The 19,042-nt window shown below is 33.4% G+C and overlaps 1 protein-coding gene across 1 annotated transcript in view; it reads left to right on the top strand.

Annotated features, from left to right (window-relative positions):
• Window positions 1–19,042, top strand: part of ADAMTS5 (ADAM metallopeptidase with thrombospondin type 1 motif 5) — a 79,610-nt gene that overhangs the window by 50,440 nt on the left and 10,128 nt on the right. The window contains exons 4-5 of the mRNA XM_044670277.1: window positions 15,697–15,980; window positions 18,686–18,869. Coding sequence (XP_044526212.1) covers window positions 15,697–15,980; window positions 18,686–18,869 — 468 coding nt within the window. The remainder of the gene's footprint in view (window positions 1–15,696; window positions 15,981–18,685; window positions 18,870–19,042) is intronic.

The following is a 19,042-nucleotide window of genomic DNA, read 5'->3' as shown; positions in this document are numbered from 1 at the left end:
TTAGGACATAAAAAATTCATGACAGTGCTGGAGAGTAGAAAATTTAAACACATTTTACAGACCACAGTATAATACAATTATATACAACAAAGACAAAAAATTTAAAATTAACTGGATACTAAATTTGATCTGAAAAAATGGGTGAGTCAAAAAATGCATCAAAGAAACAATAAAATAATTTCATTAAAATAATCACAATAATGAGAAAATATATTATTTTTTTGCAACATAGTCAAAACAATCTTTGAGGAAAAGCATATAGCACTAAATTTTTTCAACAAAGAAGGAAAGAGCAGATCAAAAAACTGGATGTGCCACTAAAAAAACAAACATATAAACTAGAAAGCTCACAAGTTATAAAACAAAATAGAAATCCTGAAATTCAAAGAAGATAAAAAAACAAAATTGAAAGAAAAATTTGAATTAATGAACAAAACTAGGAACTTTTTTATTTTTAGCTCAAAAAAATAGAAAACTATTGGCTAACTTGATTAACAAAGGGAAAGCAGAAAATAAAATTACCAGAATCAAAAATGAAAAAGATGAATTCACGGTGAAGAAGAAATGAAAAGGTTAATAAGAGTCTATTTTGGTCAATTGTATATCAATTAAAATAACAATCTAAGTTAAAGGGATGAATATTTATGAAAATAACTGTGTGACTCACTCAAAGGCAAATCATTTAACTCCTATTGCCTGGCTCTTACCATTCTACCAATATCTAATATTGATTCTAAGACAGAAGGCAAGGGTAAAAGACAAATAAAATAAAATATCTTTCAGTTGACATGTTCAAGAAGATAACTTTGGCAGTGATAAAATTTCATAAGACCAAATATCTATTTTATTAATTATAATAAATCTATAATATTTAAATACTTGACTATCAAATTCACTATATGGACAGTTTTTTTCTAGCTTTAAAAATTCAGAGTATAATTCTTCCTTGTTTTGATTATGATAAGAGGAAGGAGATAGTCTTCAATTATCCTATCTTTTACTTTGTGTATATTTTTAATATCTTAATTTTGAAGACTGGTTATATTTAATAAGATGAATTCAGAATGGCTTTCAAAAAGAGGGGTTGTGAAATACATCACATTGTAGTTTAAATATAATATATTCCCACAACACAATGTTCTTAAATTGTAATGTGACAGAAGTATTCCTGATGCTGTTATTCACAATTCTTTTAAAACTAATTTCTAAAATGAAAGAAAAATTTTCCATTTTATGGATCAGTTTATATGAAAGAAAAATTATGCCCTTATGTACATTAAAACATAATTTTGCTGATAAATGAATCTCAACTAGGATTTTTACAGGTGTTATAATATCCATGCACTAAGGTTTATCTACCTACTGGAAAAAAAACACTTTTAAGTTCTCATTCAGAAATTATTTACCCTAAATTATATCACAAATTAACATGCAGAAACAATATCCTGCCTGTGAGCAATCAAAAAGCTTTTAATTTGATAGTGAAGAAAATATAATAAAATATAACCCTCTGCTCTTAGGGAAAAAAGTAGGAGCCTTTTAGGTCAGAATTTTGTTTACATTGTCAGGCTTGGTCACTATATTGAGTTCTGCTTTACTGTTGGATTTTTTTTTATTAGTTACAAGCTCTGTTTGGAGGAAGAATTAGGTATCTGAAAGTTCTATGGGTAAAAAAAACTACAAAGATGAAACATTAGAACTTAAATATGAAATTGTTGAGACAAATCAATACATACTCATATCAAGTCATATCATTGCAACCTGGTAAGCCACCCTACCTTGCATTTGCTATTTTGCCTGGTTTCAACCCCAAGGAATAGGATAAGCTCATCTTTGATAATCTTATTCCCATGCTGCAAACTCAAGCCTTGATTCATACAACCTCCCTCAAGCTCCTCTCCCCTCTGAGAGAAGAACTGAAGGGTGAAGTACCAAACTCTTCCAATGTTTTCCTTTATTGAGGGATTCTCAGCCTTCTTTTGAAAACTGCTTATTCAGATCCTTTGACTACCTAGGTATTGAAGTAGAACAAATCTAAGGTGTCCCCAAAGTCTAAGTGTAATTTAAGCTATTAAAAACTTAAACTAAAACTGGAATACTCTGTATATTTGTGTTGATTTTTGCATGTATTTTGCATAATAGATTTTTATCATTAATATTTGATGCAAAGATTTATTTTCCCACTCAATTGTCTCTCTAGATTCTTGATTTTTGTTAGTACAAAAGCTTTTAATTTGTGTAATCTAATTTTTTTTGGCATATATTTGGCATGCTTATCCCTTGTTTTGTTTGGAATTCTTTCCCTGGCCACAATTGTGAAAGGTAACTTCTTCTTAACTCCACTAATTTCTTTAATGATGTCACCTTTTACATTCAAGCTACGAATTAATTTGGAGTACTCTATGGCAGATGGCATTTGACACAAAGCTAAGACTAATTCTGTCCAACTGTTTTCCTTTTTTACCCATTAACTTTTGTAAAATAGGGAATCCTTCCCCAAAATAATTTTTGATGTCAGATTTTTCAACTGCTGAATTATTGTCTTCATTTTTATTCTAGTTCTTGCTTATATATTCTGTTCTCCATGGTGCTTTTTTCATTTTTAGCCTGTACCGAATAATCTTGATCATTGTCACTTTGTAATATAATGTAATATATGGTGATGCTATGGCCCTTTCAACATTTCCTTTGAAATTCTATACCTTTCATTCTTCCAAATGCATTATGATATAAATTTATCTAATTCTATGAAGCATCTCACTAATCATTTGATTGTTAGAAACAGTAAATCTGCAAATCCAGTTAAGTAATATTATTGCTTTATTTTATTGGCATAGGATCTATCTTCCTTTATATTTGCAAAAATAAATTATTGGATTCTAAAATATATGTGTGTTCTTTAAAATTTGAATTTGCAAGTCACCATAGTTCCGATATAAAGGAAGTCATAATTACTGAAATTGGTCTATAATTCTCTTTCCTTTGCTTTTCCCTAAAGTTTAGGTATTTTGTAGTTGTGTTTCATTTATCTTAGAAAGTTAAATCCTAGATATTTTATTAATCCTTAAGTATTGGGAGTGTAGTTTTTCTTATTTTGTTTCATTTTTCCTGATGTTTACATATATTCAATTTTGTTGTGTCATTTCTATTTCTTATCTTTTCTAACTTCTATAGCTTATATTATAGAATTTCTAGAACCATGTTAAATCATAATGGAGTAAAGGGACATACTTTCTTTATCCATTTTTGTAGAGGCAAAACAACCAGTGTTTCTCCATTGCAAATAACACTAGCCCTTGGTTTGAGATATTTGCTTTTGATCAAATTAGAGATAAACATAGCATGTCAGATAAGAGTGTTGGGCTTAGCTTCAGTAAGACTTCATTTCAAATCCTTCCTCACATACTTACAACTACATGACCTTGAGCAAGTCAATCAGTCTCAGCATCAGCTCATTTCTTTGAAAACAAAAAGGGGGAGATAATAAAAACAATTGCCTTGTGGAGTTGTTATTAGAATAAAAATGAGAAAAAATATTTGAAGTTCTTTACAAATTTCAAAGCTCTTATATAAATGCCATCATCATCATTGTTATTATCATTATTATTATTATTGTCATCATCATTATATTAAGGAATGGCACTTTTAGGGTGATGCTTTGCAAGGTCTTTAAAATAAAGTCTGGATTCTAAAATTTATATGTGTTCTTTAAAATTAAAGTTTAGAAGTCACCATAGGTCAGTCAAATCTGATTTGTTCAACAGTCTAATTAATGCTATATTTTCCTTCTTATTTATTTTTATGTTGTATTTATTCAGCCCTGAAAAACATTAAGGTCTTCTCATATTATTGTTTTAATGGGTTAATTTTTTCTAATAGTAGTATAATTCTTTATATTTTTCATAAACTTTCCCCTCAGTTTTTCCAACCCTGCATCCTTTGAATGAATCCTAATGGATAGTAATGAATTATTTTCTGGATATATTTCTATAATCCTCTTACAATGACATTATACATTTCAGTTTGATGTTTGTTTTTGTTATATATTTCAGTTTGATGTTGCTGAAATTGGTTTATAATTCTTTTCCTTTGCTTTCCCTGGTTTGGAAATCAGAATGATATTTCTTTTATAAAAGAAATTTGGGTGAGTGCATTCTGTCTCATTACTGAGGCAGTTAGATGACTAGTGTTGGGCCTGGAGTCAGGAAGACCTGAGTTTAAATCTGGCCTCAGATATTCACTAGTTATGTGACCGTGGGCAAGTCAATTATCCTCAGATTGCCTTAATCCGCTGGAGAAGGAAATGGCAAATCACTCCAGTATCTTTGCCAAGAAAACCCCATATGGGACCATGAAGAATTGGAAAGACCTGAATGACTGAACAACAACAATAATGTGCCAAGCACAGTGTTAGGCAGTGGGAATACAAAAATAAAGAAACAAAAAGCCCTTGCCCTCATATTCTACAAGAAAGTAATATTGTATTTACAGGAAATTAAATAACCTGTATAGAAAGTAGACTCAAACTAATTTAGGGGAGAAGGTGATTAGAAACTGAGAGAGAGGCTTCCTATTAGAGATGGTACTTGATCTGAGCCTATGGGATGCTAAGATTTCCATGAGACAGAGATGAGGAAGCAGAGCTTTGCAGGCAAGTGGCACAACCTGTGCAAAGGGATGTTTTATACCAGGAGCAAAAGGCAGGACAATTTGATTGGAAAGTATAAGTATGAGAGAGATTTAAAGCCTACTACTATATCTGAACAAAAAGGCTGTCCTGAAAAAGAGTGGTTACTATGTGAGTGGAAAAAAAGAGGACAATTGGGAAAATACATTGTAGAGAATAGCTAAGCAAGGCTTGGCAACTAATTGGATACAATAGATGAAGGAGAAGAGATAGATGAAGTTAAAGATGATTCCTTGTTTACAAACCTAGATGCTCAAGAGGGCACTGATGCCCTCAACAGAAATAGAGAAGTTAAGAAGAGGAAAAAGTTTTTCTGATGGGATTATGGGTATAGATAATGAATTCTATTTTAAACATATTGAATTTGAGATGCCTCTGAGACATTCAGTTAGAAATATCCAGTGGAGACTCACTAATTACTGTCCTGGAGTTCAGGTAAGCCTGGAAATAAAGATTTATGAATCAGTTGTACAAATATAATAGTTGAATCTCTGGGAAATTATGTAATCACCCAGAGAGAAGGTTTAAAGGGAGAAGAAGGGAGAGAACTGAGTCCTGGATAATTATCCAGCAAAGGAAATATAGGAGTGACTAGACTGGTAAAAGGAATGTTAGGGCTTGGGGGAGAAGGGAGTGCCTATCTGGAATGGCAATCAAAATAACAAATGAACCAAAGATCAGATGAAGAGTAAGAAACTCTTTAAATGTTGATAGAATTTACTTGCAAATCCATCTGGCCTCAGGATTTTTCCCACCCTTGCTTGATTGCTTTAGCTCAAGATCTCTATTTGTTGGTTGATTTTGATATTTTGTATTTTATTGATATATGTCTATTTCCTTTAAATTCCAAGTATTATTGACATTTTACATGTCATATTTTTTGGTTAGTCAACAAGCATTTAAATGCTTAAAATGGCAAGGCATTGTGCCTGATAATTCTTCATGTTTTTTCTCTACTTGCTATAAATTTATCTTTTTCATCTTTAATTTTGATAATTTGCTATTTTCTTTTTTTTATCAGATTAACTAATGATTTCTTGATTTTGTTCTTCTTTGAAAAAATTAGTTTTATCAGTTATATAGTATTTTGATTTTTAGAATTCCTCATCTTTAATTTTGAATATTTCTTTTTTATTTGTTTTAGAATTTGTAACATCTCTGTTACCTAGTCTTTATGACTGAATGTTAAGTTCATTGACCTCTTTTTCTACTTTATTAATGTTTTCTGCGATAAATTTTTATCACACTGCTTTAGTTTCAACTGTTATTCTCTCTAACATAATTATTTATTGTTTCTATGGTTTATACATTGTTATGATTCCTTTCAGCCATAGTTATTCTTTTTTAAAAAATAAAGCTACCATTGAATTTTGAAATATATGTGTATTCTTAAAAAATCCCATTTAGAAGTCCCTACAAATCAATGAAATCTAATTTGTTAAACAATATGCAATGCTATATTGGCCTTCTTATTTATCATTGATAATTTTTGCATTTTTAAGAGAAGAACATTGATATATTTTAATATTATGTTATAATCATTCTTTTTTGGAACTAACTTAGTTTGTTTCCATCTTTGTTACTTTCTATTTAATCCACTTTTTATTCATTTTGCTTTTTACATTAACTTCATATGAAAATATATGCTTTCCCTTCTCTAACCTAGTGAGCCAACTATTCTAACAAGGAACACAAAAAAAGAGAAATTCAGCAAAACCAACCAACACTCAACTGGCTGACATGTTTAATAGTAGACACTTAATAGATGTTTTTCTATTGATTCATTAATTTAGGGATTATTCTATACCCATAGTCTCCCACTTTTGTGGCACAAAATAGAAAAAAAAAAGGAAGTATATGGTACATATAATATTTTCTCTAAGCCCAAATTTGGTCATTGTAATTAGTAAACAGTCAATAAACATTTAAGAACCTACTAGGTGCTGAGTACTAGAGATACAAAGAAAATCATTTGTTCTTGCCATCAAGACACTCACGGACTAATGAGGGAAAACAACAAATGAAATGAAGGTGAAAACAGAGGGTGGAAAAAGATACTTAGTAGGAGATGAGTTGGGGACTGGGAAAATGATAAAGACCTGCAGGTGGTTGAGAAAGGATGAGATGGCTGTAGTGGACCATTTCCTTAAATGGAAGATCTGGCAGGTGGTCTCTGTTGTCCACCCTCCACCCTCTCTCCATTCAGTGTGAGGGAGGGAGGGATCCCAGGGTCAGAGGTTACTGAGGAAGTTTGAATTTCAGAGTCAATTCACTCCTGAAAGAAGATGAGTTACTAAAAACTAATAAAAGTCAGTAGACCCGCCTACAGGAAAATGATTTTTCAGTTCCATTGTTCTTTCCATTTGCACTGATATAGTTACTTTATGTATTGTTTTCCTGGTTCTTATTTGAATCTACCTAAGTTTACATAAGCCTTTTTATTCGTCAGAGGTAAGGACTAAAGGATGCTCTAACAAAGCAAGGATATGCAACAAGGTTACAGTGGCATTTAGCTTTTTTGGACCTGGCTCCTCCTTCCCTTCCACACCCCACCCTAGATCTCCATACATAAAAAAGACTGGTCATCATGTTGGGATATGACGACAGACATGGTAACTCAGTCTTCAAAAATAGCTGGGATTTTTTTATGTTTTAGGATGACCAGGAAGCTGTGTCAGGAAGCCAGGAACAATTAGTACCGGAATACAGTTTTGTCTTCTTTTCAGGAAAGCTAATCCCAAAGGATTATGGAAGGCGGGGCCTTGAACTCCCCATATTGTGGGTCAGGGAAAGAAGTTGAATCAAGGAAATGTTGGTAATTATTAGTACTACCACACCATGTTCCTCTGACATTTTTTATGGCACAGTAAAATTCCATTACATTCATATAGCATACTTTCTTCAATCCTTCCATTTTATGAACCTCTGCTTTGTTTTCTGTCCTTAGATACTACATAAAATGATGCTATGAATATTTTGTAAATATTTCATTTTTTTTTCCCCTTGAAATCTTTAGCTGTTTAAACCTAGCATTAGTATCTCTGGGCCAAAGAATATAGACATTTTCTACTTTCTTTTTCTCTGTCTCTGAGACTTTCTCTCTCTCTCTCTCTCTCTCTCTCTCTCTCTCTCTCTCTCTCTCTCTCTCTCTCCCCACACACAAACTATATTGCAATTTTCACACTTGTATGTCTTGATGTCATAAATTTTTATTGTTGCCCTAATCAAATTATTGTTACAATTCCTGCTTTTTTAGTGTCACTTAGAACAAAATAGATGTTGTTCCATCTTACTTTTACTCTATATGTGCTTATATATTTTTAATGTGTTTACTGTAAAAGGGTGAGACTATCGATTTTCCCTTTTACTCAAAAATGCCTTTGTTAGGAAAGAACATTTTTGGTTGAATCAATAAGAACTGAGTCTGAACAGGGATTGTATAGTGTCAGTGATCTGTGAGAGACTAGATCATAACTTATGTCTCACATCTCCTTTATGAAGTCATAGTGTATTATCTTTCTTTTGGGAAGCCCTATCTCCCTCTTTTCCCTTTGTGAAGTACTACCCGCTTTACTACCCAAGTCAAGGGGAGAAATTGAAAATCTACTGATATCTCCTGTTGTAGTCTTGAGCTTCTCTCCAATTTGTCTCCTACTTTCCCTCTACCAGAAAGGAATTCTATTAATAATATATATCTACTCGTGAGAGAAAAAGGGTGTTATTTTGTCCCTGAAATATTAATTTTTTACTCCTATACTTCCTTGGATTTTTTGGTTCTCATATATTTTGCTTCCTAACAAGTCAAACCAATAGTCAATTATATTGACCTAATTTTCTGCTTTTTAAAAATAAGTACCAAAAAGTTTTGTTAATTGCTGATTTATAATATAGTTTGAGGTCTGGAAGTACTATCTTCTTTCCTATTTAAAATTTTTTTCTCTAATACACCCTAGATCTTTTCCTATTAATAAATTTTGTCACAATTTTGCATAACTCTGTAAAGTATCTATTGGTATGCGCAATAGTATAAAATCTATAAAGTAGCTTTAATACTATTGTTATTTTAATTATATTGACATGGTCCAGCTATGTGAGCCCTGAATTTTCTTCCCACTACTTGCATTATTCTTTTTTTCTATAAGAAATATTTTGTAATTAAATCTATGAAAATATTAACTCCCAAATATTTTCAGTATTTTAGTTATTTTGAATGAGACTTTATTTTCTGTTATTATTTCCTGGATTTTGTTATTACTATGTAGAAATGTTATTGATTTCTCTGTATTTATTTTTTAGCCTACAACGTTAGTAAAGATATTAATTGAATCATTTGCTTATTACCTAGGATTTTCTAAGAAAAAAGTGCTAATAGCAAATTTTACCTATTTTGTCTTCTTTGCTTATCTTTATGCTTTTAATTTCTCTTTCTTATTGCTATTGTTAGAATTTCAAGAACCCTATCAATTAATAGTGGGACATCATTACTTAATTATTTGTTGAGAAGCTTCTAGTGTTTCTTAACTAGTACCTACACTTTTGCATTTAACTAGCTACTTTTTAATCATATTTTTAAAAAAAGATCCCTATATGCCTATACTGTAAGATTTTTAGCTCAAAGGAGTGTTATATTTTGTCTGTGACCTTTTCTGTGTCCTTAAAGTAATCATGTCATTTTTAATATTTTGGCTTTTAGTATGCTTATCCATTATTTTCCTAATATTAAATCATTTTACTTTCCTGGAAAAATGGAACTTAATCACATTATTATTTTCTATAAATTTTTGTAAGTCTACTTGATGTGATTTTATTTAAAAGTTATTAAATCAAAATTTATTAAAGATTTTGCTCTACACATTTTTTGGTCAGTCCACAAGAATTTATTAAGTCCTTGTTATATGATAGGCACAGTGTTAAGTTCCAGGAATACAAATAAAAGTAGAAAAAAAAGCAGTCCTTACTCTTAAGGAGCTTACATTCTAATGGGAAAAGACAGCACATAAAAAGAAGCTGAAAAACAGGAGTGGGAGAGAAAGAAAATCTATAAAGTCTGGAGTGGAATCTAATTGTTTATGATAACATGGCTGGCCTGGGCAGAAGGAAATTCTGGGAGGAAGTGACCATTCAGAGGAAAGGACCACTGTGAGAAGGCAAAGGGCAGAGTGAACAGCAGATGTGACAGAGGGGAAGATTGCTGTAGCATGAAGAAGAAAGTCTGGATAGTCAGGAGTGGATCCTGGAGAGGAATTGCTTTATCTGTTCCTGATTTAAGCATTTGAAAAGGAATTTTACTAAAGTGCTTTCTTTCTCAAATTTTAAGAATTTTTCTTCATCATTATGGCTATTGATTGTTTGCATATTTGATAGAATTCTTCTGCAAATCTCTCTGGATTTAAATTTTTTCCTTTGGTAGTTCCTTTACAGTTAATTTAATTTCCTCTTCTGAAATTGGATTATTTAAAATCTTTATTTGCAGATATGTTTATTTGAGTATTTTGTGGTTTCATTTGTGATCATCTTTCCAATGATCATTCCCTGTCCCATTTGCCAAGGGATCTGCATCATTTCTGAGTCCACATCCCTCCCACCAGTTTGGGTGCCAGCTGCATCTGGGACAGGATATTAGGCAAGAAGTTACAATTTCTCTCAAAAATCCATTATAAAATCTTACTCTCCCATCGCATGCATTAACATCTTTTCCCCAAGGTAGTATTCTTCTGTAAAACTACCTCTCCCAAAACTTCTCCCTCTAATTCCACCAGTTTCAACATTCCCTTGCATCATTTCTATTTTCCTGTATTCCCCTTTCTTACTGAGAGACTATAGAAGTTACCAGGTTTTGATTATTTATCCATTCCCATCTGACCTTCAACTTCCCTCTCATTTATGTACCCTTACATTCTCTAAGTCCATCCCACCAGATACATTAATTCATTTGTAGTGGGACAGTGCATTTAGTCCCTGTTGCTTCAGTTTTACTCCTGCACTTTCACTTCTTCATTTCTTTAAATTACACTTTCAACTTTATTGCCTCATGTACTTTTTAATCTGATTTTTACATACTTTGTTTTTTTATTTTACTCTGTAAGTTGTAAGTTGTTCTTTTCTCCCACTTCTCTTAAAAAAGAAAAAGCCTATAAACTTGAGGTGACTTATTCCTTTGATGATTTTTCCTTGGTAATTATGTATTTGTATTTGACATCATCTGCAAATTGAATATTCCAACCAAAGATGTTGCTGGGTTATAGCTTTTCCAGGAATGTCTCAATTTTGTTTTTTCCAGGAATGCCCATTTTATTTTTTTGCTAGATAGGCCCAGATTCACAGGGTATGTCATTTTGGATTTCATGTTGTGGGTTCCTTTATTTTCAGAAGATCTCTTCTGTATTTTTAGTACATTGAGAGTCTTGTGTTATTTGAATTTTCTTTCTCTATAGTCTCTGCATATCTTTTCTTTGAAGTCAATGGATTTGGTTTACATAAAAATCATTTGTTCTTAACATTGTTGCCTTTTGCTTCCTTTTATGATATTTTCTTTTACTTTATTGTGTTTGTATTACAAATTTTCTTTTTGCTTTAGTGAAACTTTATACAGTTGATTCATTTGTTTTCCTAATCTGTTAAGTGAATCTTTTATTTCTGCTTTGAGACTTAAAAATTCTGTAACATTTAAACATTCCTAAATTCTTTTCCTACAGATTACATTTCTATTTTAAACAATCCAGAAATTTCTTCTTGTCCCACGCTTAATTAAAATGATAGATTTTGGGATTTCATGAGGTATTAAGTAATTTTTATTTATCTGGTAATCTTAAAATATTTGTTAAGTGAGTTTTATAATTTCCTTGAGGATTTAGTACTCATCTTTCCTCCTAGTTATAGGATCCTCTCTGTTAATTTATCTGCCTATTCTCTAGGTTTTTATTGAATACCCTTCTGTTTTGAGATTTTAAGTGTCTCTTAATTTTTCTTTGTAATTCCACATATCTTACTTTTTTCTGGATGTGCCTCTAGGTTTATAATGAAAAACTACTTCAAATTCTTCTCCTTTGGGGGGATTTATGTCTCAATGATCAGTATCTTTGACCTAAGTAACCTGGAGGTATAGAGAGAACTACTCCACTATGTTTCAGTCTGCTTTCTTTCAGACATGATACAGCTACTCATGTTGGCCATTTGCCCAGTTTCTTCATTGCAGTCTTTTTCTTCTCTGGCTAGAGTGAATCAGCGTCTGCTATATCTTGTAAGGCTAGGAAAATGTAACCAGGATGATCTTGGAAGAATCTCTCCAACCTTGAGAATCTGTATCCAGTGGGCCACAACAAGCATATGGCAACATGCTTATTCTCTCTTCTCACATAGTTAGGAAAAATCATGGTCTGCCTTTTGAATGGGAGGCAAGTGTCAGTAAGATATGCAAGCTAAATCTTTATAGCATGTGGAGATTCCATGTGGCCCCTAAGCAAAAGTCCATGAGTTAGTTTGTGTGTACCTTTTGGGAATGTGGAGTCTGGTGGGGTTCTGGTACTAAATCAACTCATAAGGCTTTTAGATAATAGAGTTGCTCTCTCCCATATCCTGTGAACTCAGCTACAACTGTTCTATATCTGTTATGTAATTCCTTTTTTAGAGTCCTTTTGAGAGTTAGTGGGGAATGGCTAAAAGTCCAATCCTTCATTTTGCTCTACATATCCATTTTTAATATTTTTTGTGATATTCCTTAAGAATTTTTCACCACTTCAAACACTCTGCCTCAGAACATAAAAAATAACTGTACTCCTCTTTATCCATCTTAAAATATGGCTACAATTACCATTTGATAAATTCATGAGGATATGATTCAGAGAAATTTGAATAAAATAAAGCATTTCAAGTCAAATAAAAAAACATGTATTAAGTACTTATTAAGTATGATATACTGTGCTTAATACTTCAGGTAAAAAGAAAGGCCAAAAAAAAATCCCCCAAATTATTAAAACCTAAAATACAATACAAAAAAATGTCAGTTCTCAAAGAGCTCACAGCATAATGGGAGACAACATGCAAACAATGTTATGCAAACAAGATATATTCAGGATAAATATAGATAATCAACAGAGAGAAAGTGCTAGCATTTAGGGATTTATAAAGGTGTCTTGTAGATGATGGGAATTTAACTGAGACCTGAAGAAAGCCAGGGAAGCTAGGTGAAAGAAATGAAAAGGGAGATAATTCCATGATGGGGAACAACCAATAAAAATGTACTGTCAGGAGATTGGAGTTCTTTGAGGAACAGTAAAGAGGTCATTGTAATTGGATAACAGAGTATTTTGGCAGTGAGTGGTAGGGAGAGATGGAACAAGAATACTGGAAAAGCCTAAAGGGCTAGGTTATAGAGGATTTTTAAAGCCAACCAGTAGATTTTATATTTGTTCCTAGAGGCATATGCCAGCAGTAGAGAATCAGCTAGTAAATAGGAAGATATTGAAGGTAAATGAAATAGTAAAGATGTTAGAGGATTTAATCTGATGGAGAAGATGGGATGGAATGGGATTACTTGTGCAAATAGAAGGGTTTGTCTTACCTAGGAGATGCTCTACTTTTTCCTGAGAGTAAGGGATGAAGGAGAGCGGTAGAAGGAATCTGAGTGATGTGAAATGAAGATGAAAGGAGAAGAGGGAGCTCTTGGTAAATGATTTCATTTTTCAGTTGAATATGAGAAGATAATGGAGAGGAGCTACAGGAGATTTAAGGTGGGGTAAAAAGGTTTACGAAAGCTTCTGTGGTTAGTGGGATGAGGGAGGTGTAAAAGGATTGTTGCAGTGAGGTCTAGTAGATAATATGTAACATAAAGTTGTAATGGACACAACCTACATATTTTCCTTCCTCATTCAGCAACATTTGAATAGGAGTTTAGGCAGCAGATGTTGAGAATAATCCAAAGGACAAGATCAATGACAGGATTAGAGTTAATATGGGGAAGGGACACAAATATAACCAGTCCAGTGGTGAAAGCCTGGTAAAGAAGTGAGGAGTGGATAGATCAAAGTGAAGTGAAGACAAAGAATAGGGTTTGAAGTTGCAAGGCAGGAGAGGTGGAAGGGCAATGGATTATAATCAGATAAAGGAATTTCAGGGTTCATAAACATGGTAGTGAAACCCTTGTTGGGTGATGATATGACCACTTTTGTGAATAGTGTTATGTAGAGATGGATGCATGGTGCATCCATCTCTACATAACAATAGCTGAGGTGAGATGGAGGAGTAGGTTATGGGAAATGAATAAACTGAGGAACTGGGAGTTAGAGTTTTACAAAGAATATTAGTTTTTAATTTCCCTAGTACATGGAGAAGAGAACTGGACTCATTAAGGAAGGAAGGAGTTTTTTGGAAGTTGTTAAATAGCAACTACCAGGTTTCTAGTTAGGTGATTCAGTGATGATGGTGAGAGAAGTAGACCCTGGAAATAGCACTAGGAGGCAAAGAGTATTCCAGCTCCCCCACCATGAGCAGGGGATGTGAGTGAAATTTCAACCAATACTGAAAAGAGGGTGGTCAGGGAAGGGTCCAGGTCTCACTGAGTGCAAATGGATGGAAGGAGTAAGAAAAGAAAAAGATTTAAGATGAAAGCAAATTATGATGAAATAGGTATTTGAGAGATCACAGTGGAAACAGTGGGTAAACTGTAAAGTGGGTTATTGGAGGTGCTGGTTTGATAATAAAGGAATGATCAATGATGGATGGACAGCAAGGTTTGAGCTATGAGATGGGGAGGAGTAGGAGTATGTTAATCATTGAGGAATAAGTTCAGGTATGTTTTGGTACCTAGAGATTTGGCCTCTGTAGCTGTAAGGTGGAAGTAACTAGTGTGGAGGCAGCTGGAGAAGAATCAAGAGTTTAATGGAATGACTCCCTCAGGAAGCCAGGAATGTTCACCTCCTTCCCCAGCAACACATGAATAGTTCCTGAATTTTGCTGTATTTAAAAATGAAAATGATGATTTTTTTTAACCAAGTGGTTTTTGGATTAAGATATATGTGAATATCTCTAGTATAGTGAGCTCCCTATCAAAGGATAAATTCAAGTCAAGATTATATAACCAGTTTTCAGGGATTCTGTAGAGAGGATTTTTTCATTGATCAGGAAGTTGGACTAGATAAACTATCAGATCTTTTACAGTTCTAGAATGGTAGCAGTTTAAATAAGATCTTTGGATAATTTTATTACTAGTTTATTAGTACTTAATGATAACCTTATACATTTTATTAATAATTTTTTACTAATATTACTAATTGGTTACTTGTAATCTATCATATGAATAGTCATTTTATCTTTCTCCTGAATATTTAACATTTATTTTATCCTCAAAATATTTCAGGAATGTAAAAATAGCCATTATTATACAGGTGGGGAGATTAAACCACATAGTGGTTGAGAGTTGGTTAAGGTAAACTCATCTAGTCATATAACCAAGATTAAAATCCATCCCTTGCAATTTTCAGTAATAAATAACAAGTTTAAGTTCCTATAAAAGCTATTAAATAAAAAGGATATTGAAAGAAGAGAAAGAGTAAACAAGGTCAGGCTTATTAGTGAACAGTACCCATTCATTCACTTTGATTAAGTTTTAGGGTTCTATCTTTGCCCCAGATATTAATTCATCCCTTTGAGTCTTAAAGGCTTTTTGTATAAGCACCTTGGTCAAATTAAAATAATCCTGACTATATGGATATAAAAGGTTAGACTTAGAGTGGACTTTAGATATCCTGTCCAATTCCTTTATTTTACAAGTAAGGAAACTAAGTCCAGAGAAATTAAGTGATTTTTTGAAGGAGTTGAGAAGCACTCTCACAGAAACCACACTGCTTAAACATCTTCTTTAGGCTGCTTCTCCTGCAACTTGCAAATATAATTATTGGTTCAGAATAATACTTCAATTCAGCTGTTGCCTTGTATTTATTTTTGAGGTCATGATTTAACTTAGCTGAAAGCCTAGAAACAAAGTAATAACAAAACCTGGATTATCCCTTCAGGTAACTGTTTGCTGGACTTACCAAGAAAGCAGATCCTGGGCCCTGAAGAGCTCCCAGGACAGACATATGATGCTATCCATCAATGCAAGCTGGCATTTGGGCCTGAGTACACAGTATGTCCTGGCATGGATGTCTGTGTTCGCCTGTGGTGTGCAGTTGTTCGACAGGGCCAAATGGTGTGTCTGACCAAGAAGCTGCCAGCTGTGGAGGGGACGCCATGTGGGAAAGGAAGGATTTGCCTTCAGGGCAAGTGCGTCGACAAAACCAAGAAAAAATATTATTTGGTACATTATTTCTACATTGTACAACATCCAGAAACTCAAATATGATGCTGATTTATTTGGCATGTGCTAGGAATGCCATAAGAAGTCTTCAAAAATATTCAATAGAGAAAGTGTTTCAATTTGGAAATTTGTATTCTACCTCCAACTGCTCATTTTAACCATAGTGGTCATTTATTTATATACATAATGCTTAGCAAAGTGTCTTGCACATAGTAGGTGTTTAACCAATGCTTGTTGAATGAAATTAACTAAAACTACTGGGTAAATGGGATAGACAATTAGTATTACATGGAAACTTGTGCTTTGTAGACTTCGATATTCTGATATTAGTTTCAAACAAATTTAGAATTGGCAGAGACTGTAAATATCCTAAAGTCCAATTCCCTAATTTTTAAAATGAAGAAGCTGATCGAGCTCTAGAGAAGTTAAATGACTTGCCCAATGTCACACAGTTAGAGGCCAACTAAAACTCAGACAGAATAGACCTAAATTCATTGAGGATACTTTAACAGAGCTGCCAGTAAGAGACCAGAATCACAGAACATTAAAGCTAGAAGGAAGTTGTCTTTCCCATCCCCCCTCAGCTTATGAATTAAGAAAATGAGGCTCAGAGGAGGGAGGTAATGTGTCCAAGGTCACATAGTTCATGTAGTCTGTATATGGGACCAGGACTGCTTTTCTTTCTAAAAATTTTACACCATGCTACAAAGTGTGGTAGCACCAATGTGGTGTTTTTATTTATTTCTTCCAAGTAATTTGCTTTTACCACAGAATCCAAGACAGGGGTTCTTATTTAACTTGTGGTTCATGAACCCCTTTTGGGTCCATGAATAGATTTCAAGGGCTGTGTGAACTTGGATGGAGAAAAAAAAATCTTTGTTTTCACTAACCCCTAATTGAACAGCATTTCTTTTCATTATAAATGTAGCCCACAAAAAATACTTTAGAAAAGGCCCACAAGCTGAACTAGACCAAAACAGTTAGGAACTCCTAATCTGAAGTGACTAGAACTAAATTCAAGCCAATATTTGTTACCCTCAGTTGCAGGAATGGAGCAAAATATGCTATTTCTTAGAGCCTGAGCATAGCAAGACTAAAGCATCATGCTTTGTTTTTTGTTTTTGTTTCATTTGATGAGGCAATCATATAACCTCGATCTATGCCCTTCCCAGCAGTATTTAGAAATAATCTGAATTGTTTGTATAATCATTCCAAGTCTTCCACAAAATTCACTAACCAAAAGAATTTGGACCATTGCCAGACTTTGTTACAGGGCAAAAGAAAATCTGCTGTTATATGGGAACTCTTTCTTTTCTGAAAGCACTCATGCTTTTATCTTCATTTTTTACTTTCCATTAAAGTCCTGATCTGATGATACATCCAAGAGTGGAGATAGGTGAGCCAGGGTTCTCATTCCTAGATTATGAGAGTGGAACCCATCTTACTGAGCTAGAAGGCTATAATAACAGCCTGTCAACATTTGGCATCCAGTGGTCATTCAAAGAACAGCCTATCACTGTTTATCACTTATCATTTATCACTGGCAGATTGACTACCACAACAAATGCTAAAGATGAACTTTGATCTGCTTCAATGACGGTGATATTTATACTGATAAAGTACTAATATTTCACTGTACAGGTGGGCATTGCATTCTCTGCAAGGAAGCTTCAGTTTCCTCATTATCCTCCTCAGCTCTAATGTTCTGTAATTATGACTCACAAGGAAAAGCAACAGAGTAAAGCGAAAAGAGCACTGGGCTTAGCACCAAGAGAGACCTGGGTCCAATCCCATTACCAATAATGTGCTCGACTTGTGTAACCATAGGTAACAGCATCTTTTACACAGTTCCTCATCTGTGAAATAGGGACAATAGTACAATATGTATCTTGGAAGGTTGTATGACTTAAATAAAATAATATGCTTAAAATACTTTGCATTTAAAATAACACATATAATGAAATAAATTTAAAATGAATATAAAATTAAACAATATATTTTAAATGCTTTGCATTTTTAAAAACTATTATTATGAATTGGTTTTTGGGCTTTTAGACTTCCTTGGTACAAAATAAATCCATTATCAATAGCAGGGCTTCACCTTCAATTGTAAGATAGAAAATCTGATAAGGGAAAAAATACTAATTATAAAAGGATAGGGGAAGACCCAGGATAATAAAAGCTAACAAGATGGTGCTGAGTCTGTTCTATTTTTTAAAAAATACTATATTTTTAAAAATCGATAAGCAGAAGGATACTCTGTAGGTACCATGAGGTGATGCTTTCCTTTCTCTGGGCACTTAAATAACATGAACCACTTGGATTCTGCTATGCTAGGAAAGATCAAGTGACTATTTTCTTAAGTCTGTGTATAATCACTACATCTTGTCTGTACTCTACAGTCTCTGCAACATCTAATAATTTGGCATGGTAAAATAGTATGCCTACTTGAAACTTGACCTGACTGCTCACTACTTGTGTGACCATGAACATGTAACCAGCCCTCTGCTGGCCTCAATTTCCATATCAGCAGAATGAGGTGGGATTTACTAGATGACCCTTAAATTCCCTTTCAGTCATAAATCCTAAGAATACTATGAAAATAGAAATCAAAGCTGTAATTTCCAAACTTATCCCCAAAGGACATTATAGATTGTAGCAAGATTTTTATTTCCCTTTGAAATGTCTTCTATTTTGCATTTCAGACATCAAACCATGGCAACTGGGGTTCCTGGGGCTCATGGGGCCAATGTTCCCGTTCCTGTGGGGGAGGAGTTCAGTTTGCTTTTCGCCATTGTAATAATCCAGCACCTAGAAACAATGGACGATACTGCACTGGAAAGAGAGCCATCTATCGTTCCTGCAGTGTCACAGAATGTCCAGCATATGGTATGTTCTATAATACTTGCCTTGTATTTTTATTTTAATAGTTGTAGACATTAAAAGAGAAGGATTAATGTTGCTTGATACTGTGGCCTGCATCTTGGGGAGAGAATGCTCATATTAATGATATCACATTAAAAAAGTGGTAGAAATGGAAGGGCAGTTTTGAGCAAAAAACA

This window comes from Gracilinanus agilis, chromosome 3 (genome assembly GCF_016433145.1).
Source record: "Gracilinanus agilis isolate LMUSP501 chromosome 3, AgileGrace, whole genome shotgun sequence".
NCBI classification, from domain to species: domain Eukaryota; kingdom Metazoa; phylum Chordata; class Mammalia; order Didelphimorphia; family Didelphidae; genus Gracilinanus; species Gracilinanus agilis.
This window is presented reverse-complemented; position numbering and strand designations above follow the sequence as displayed.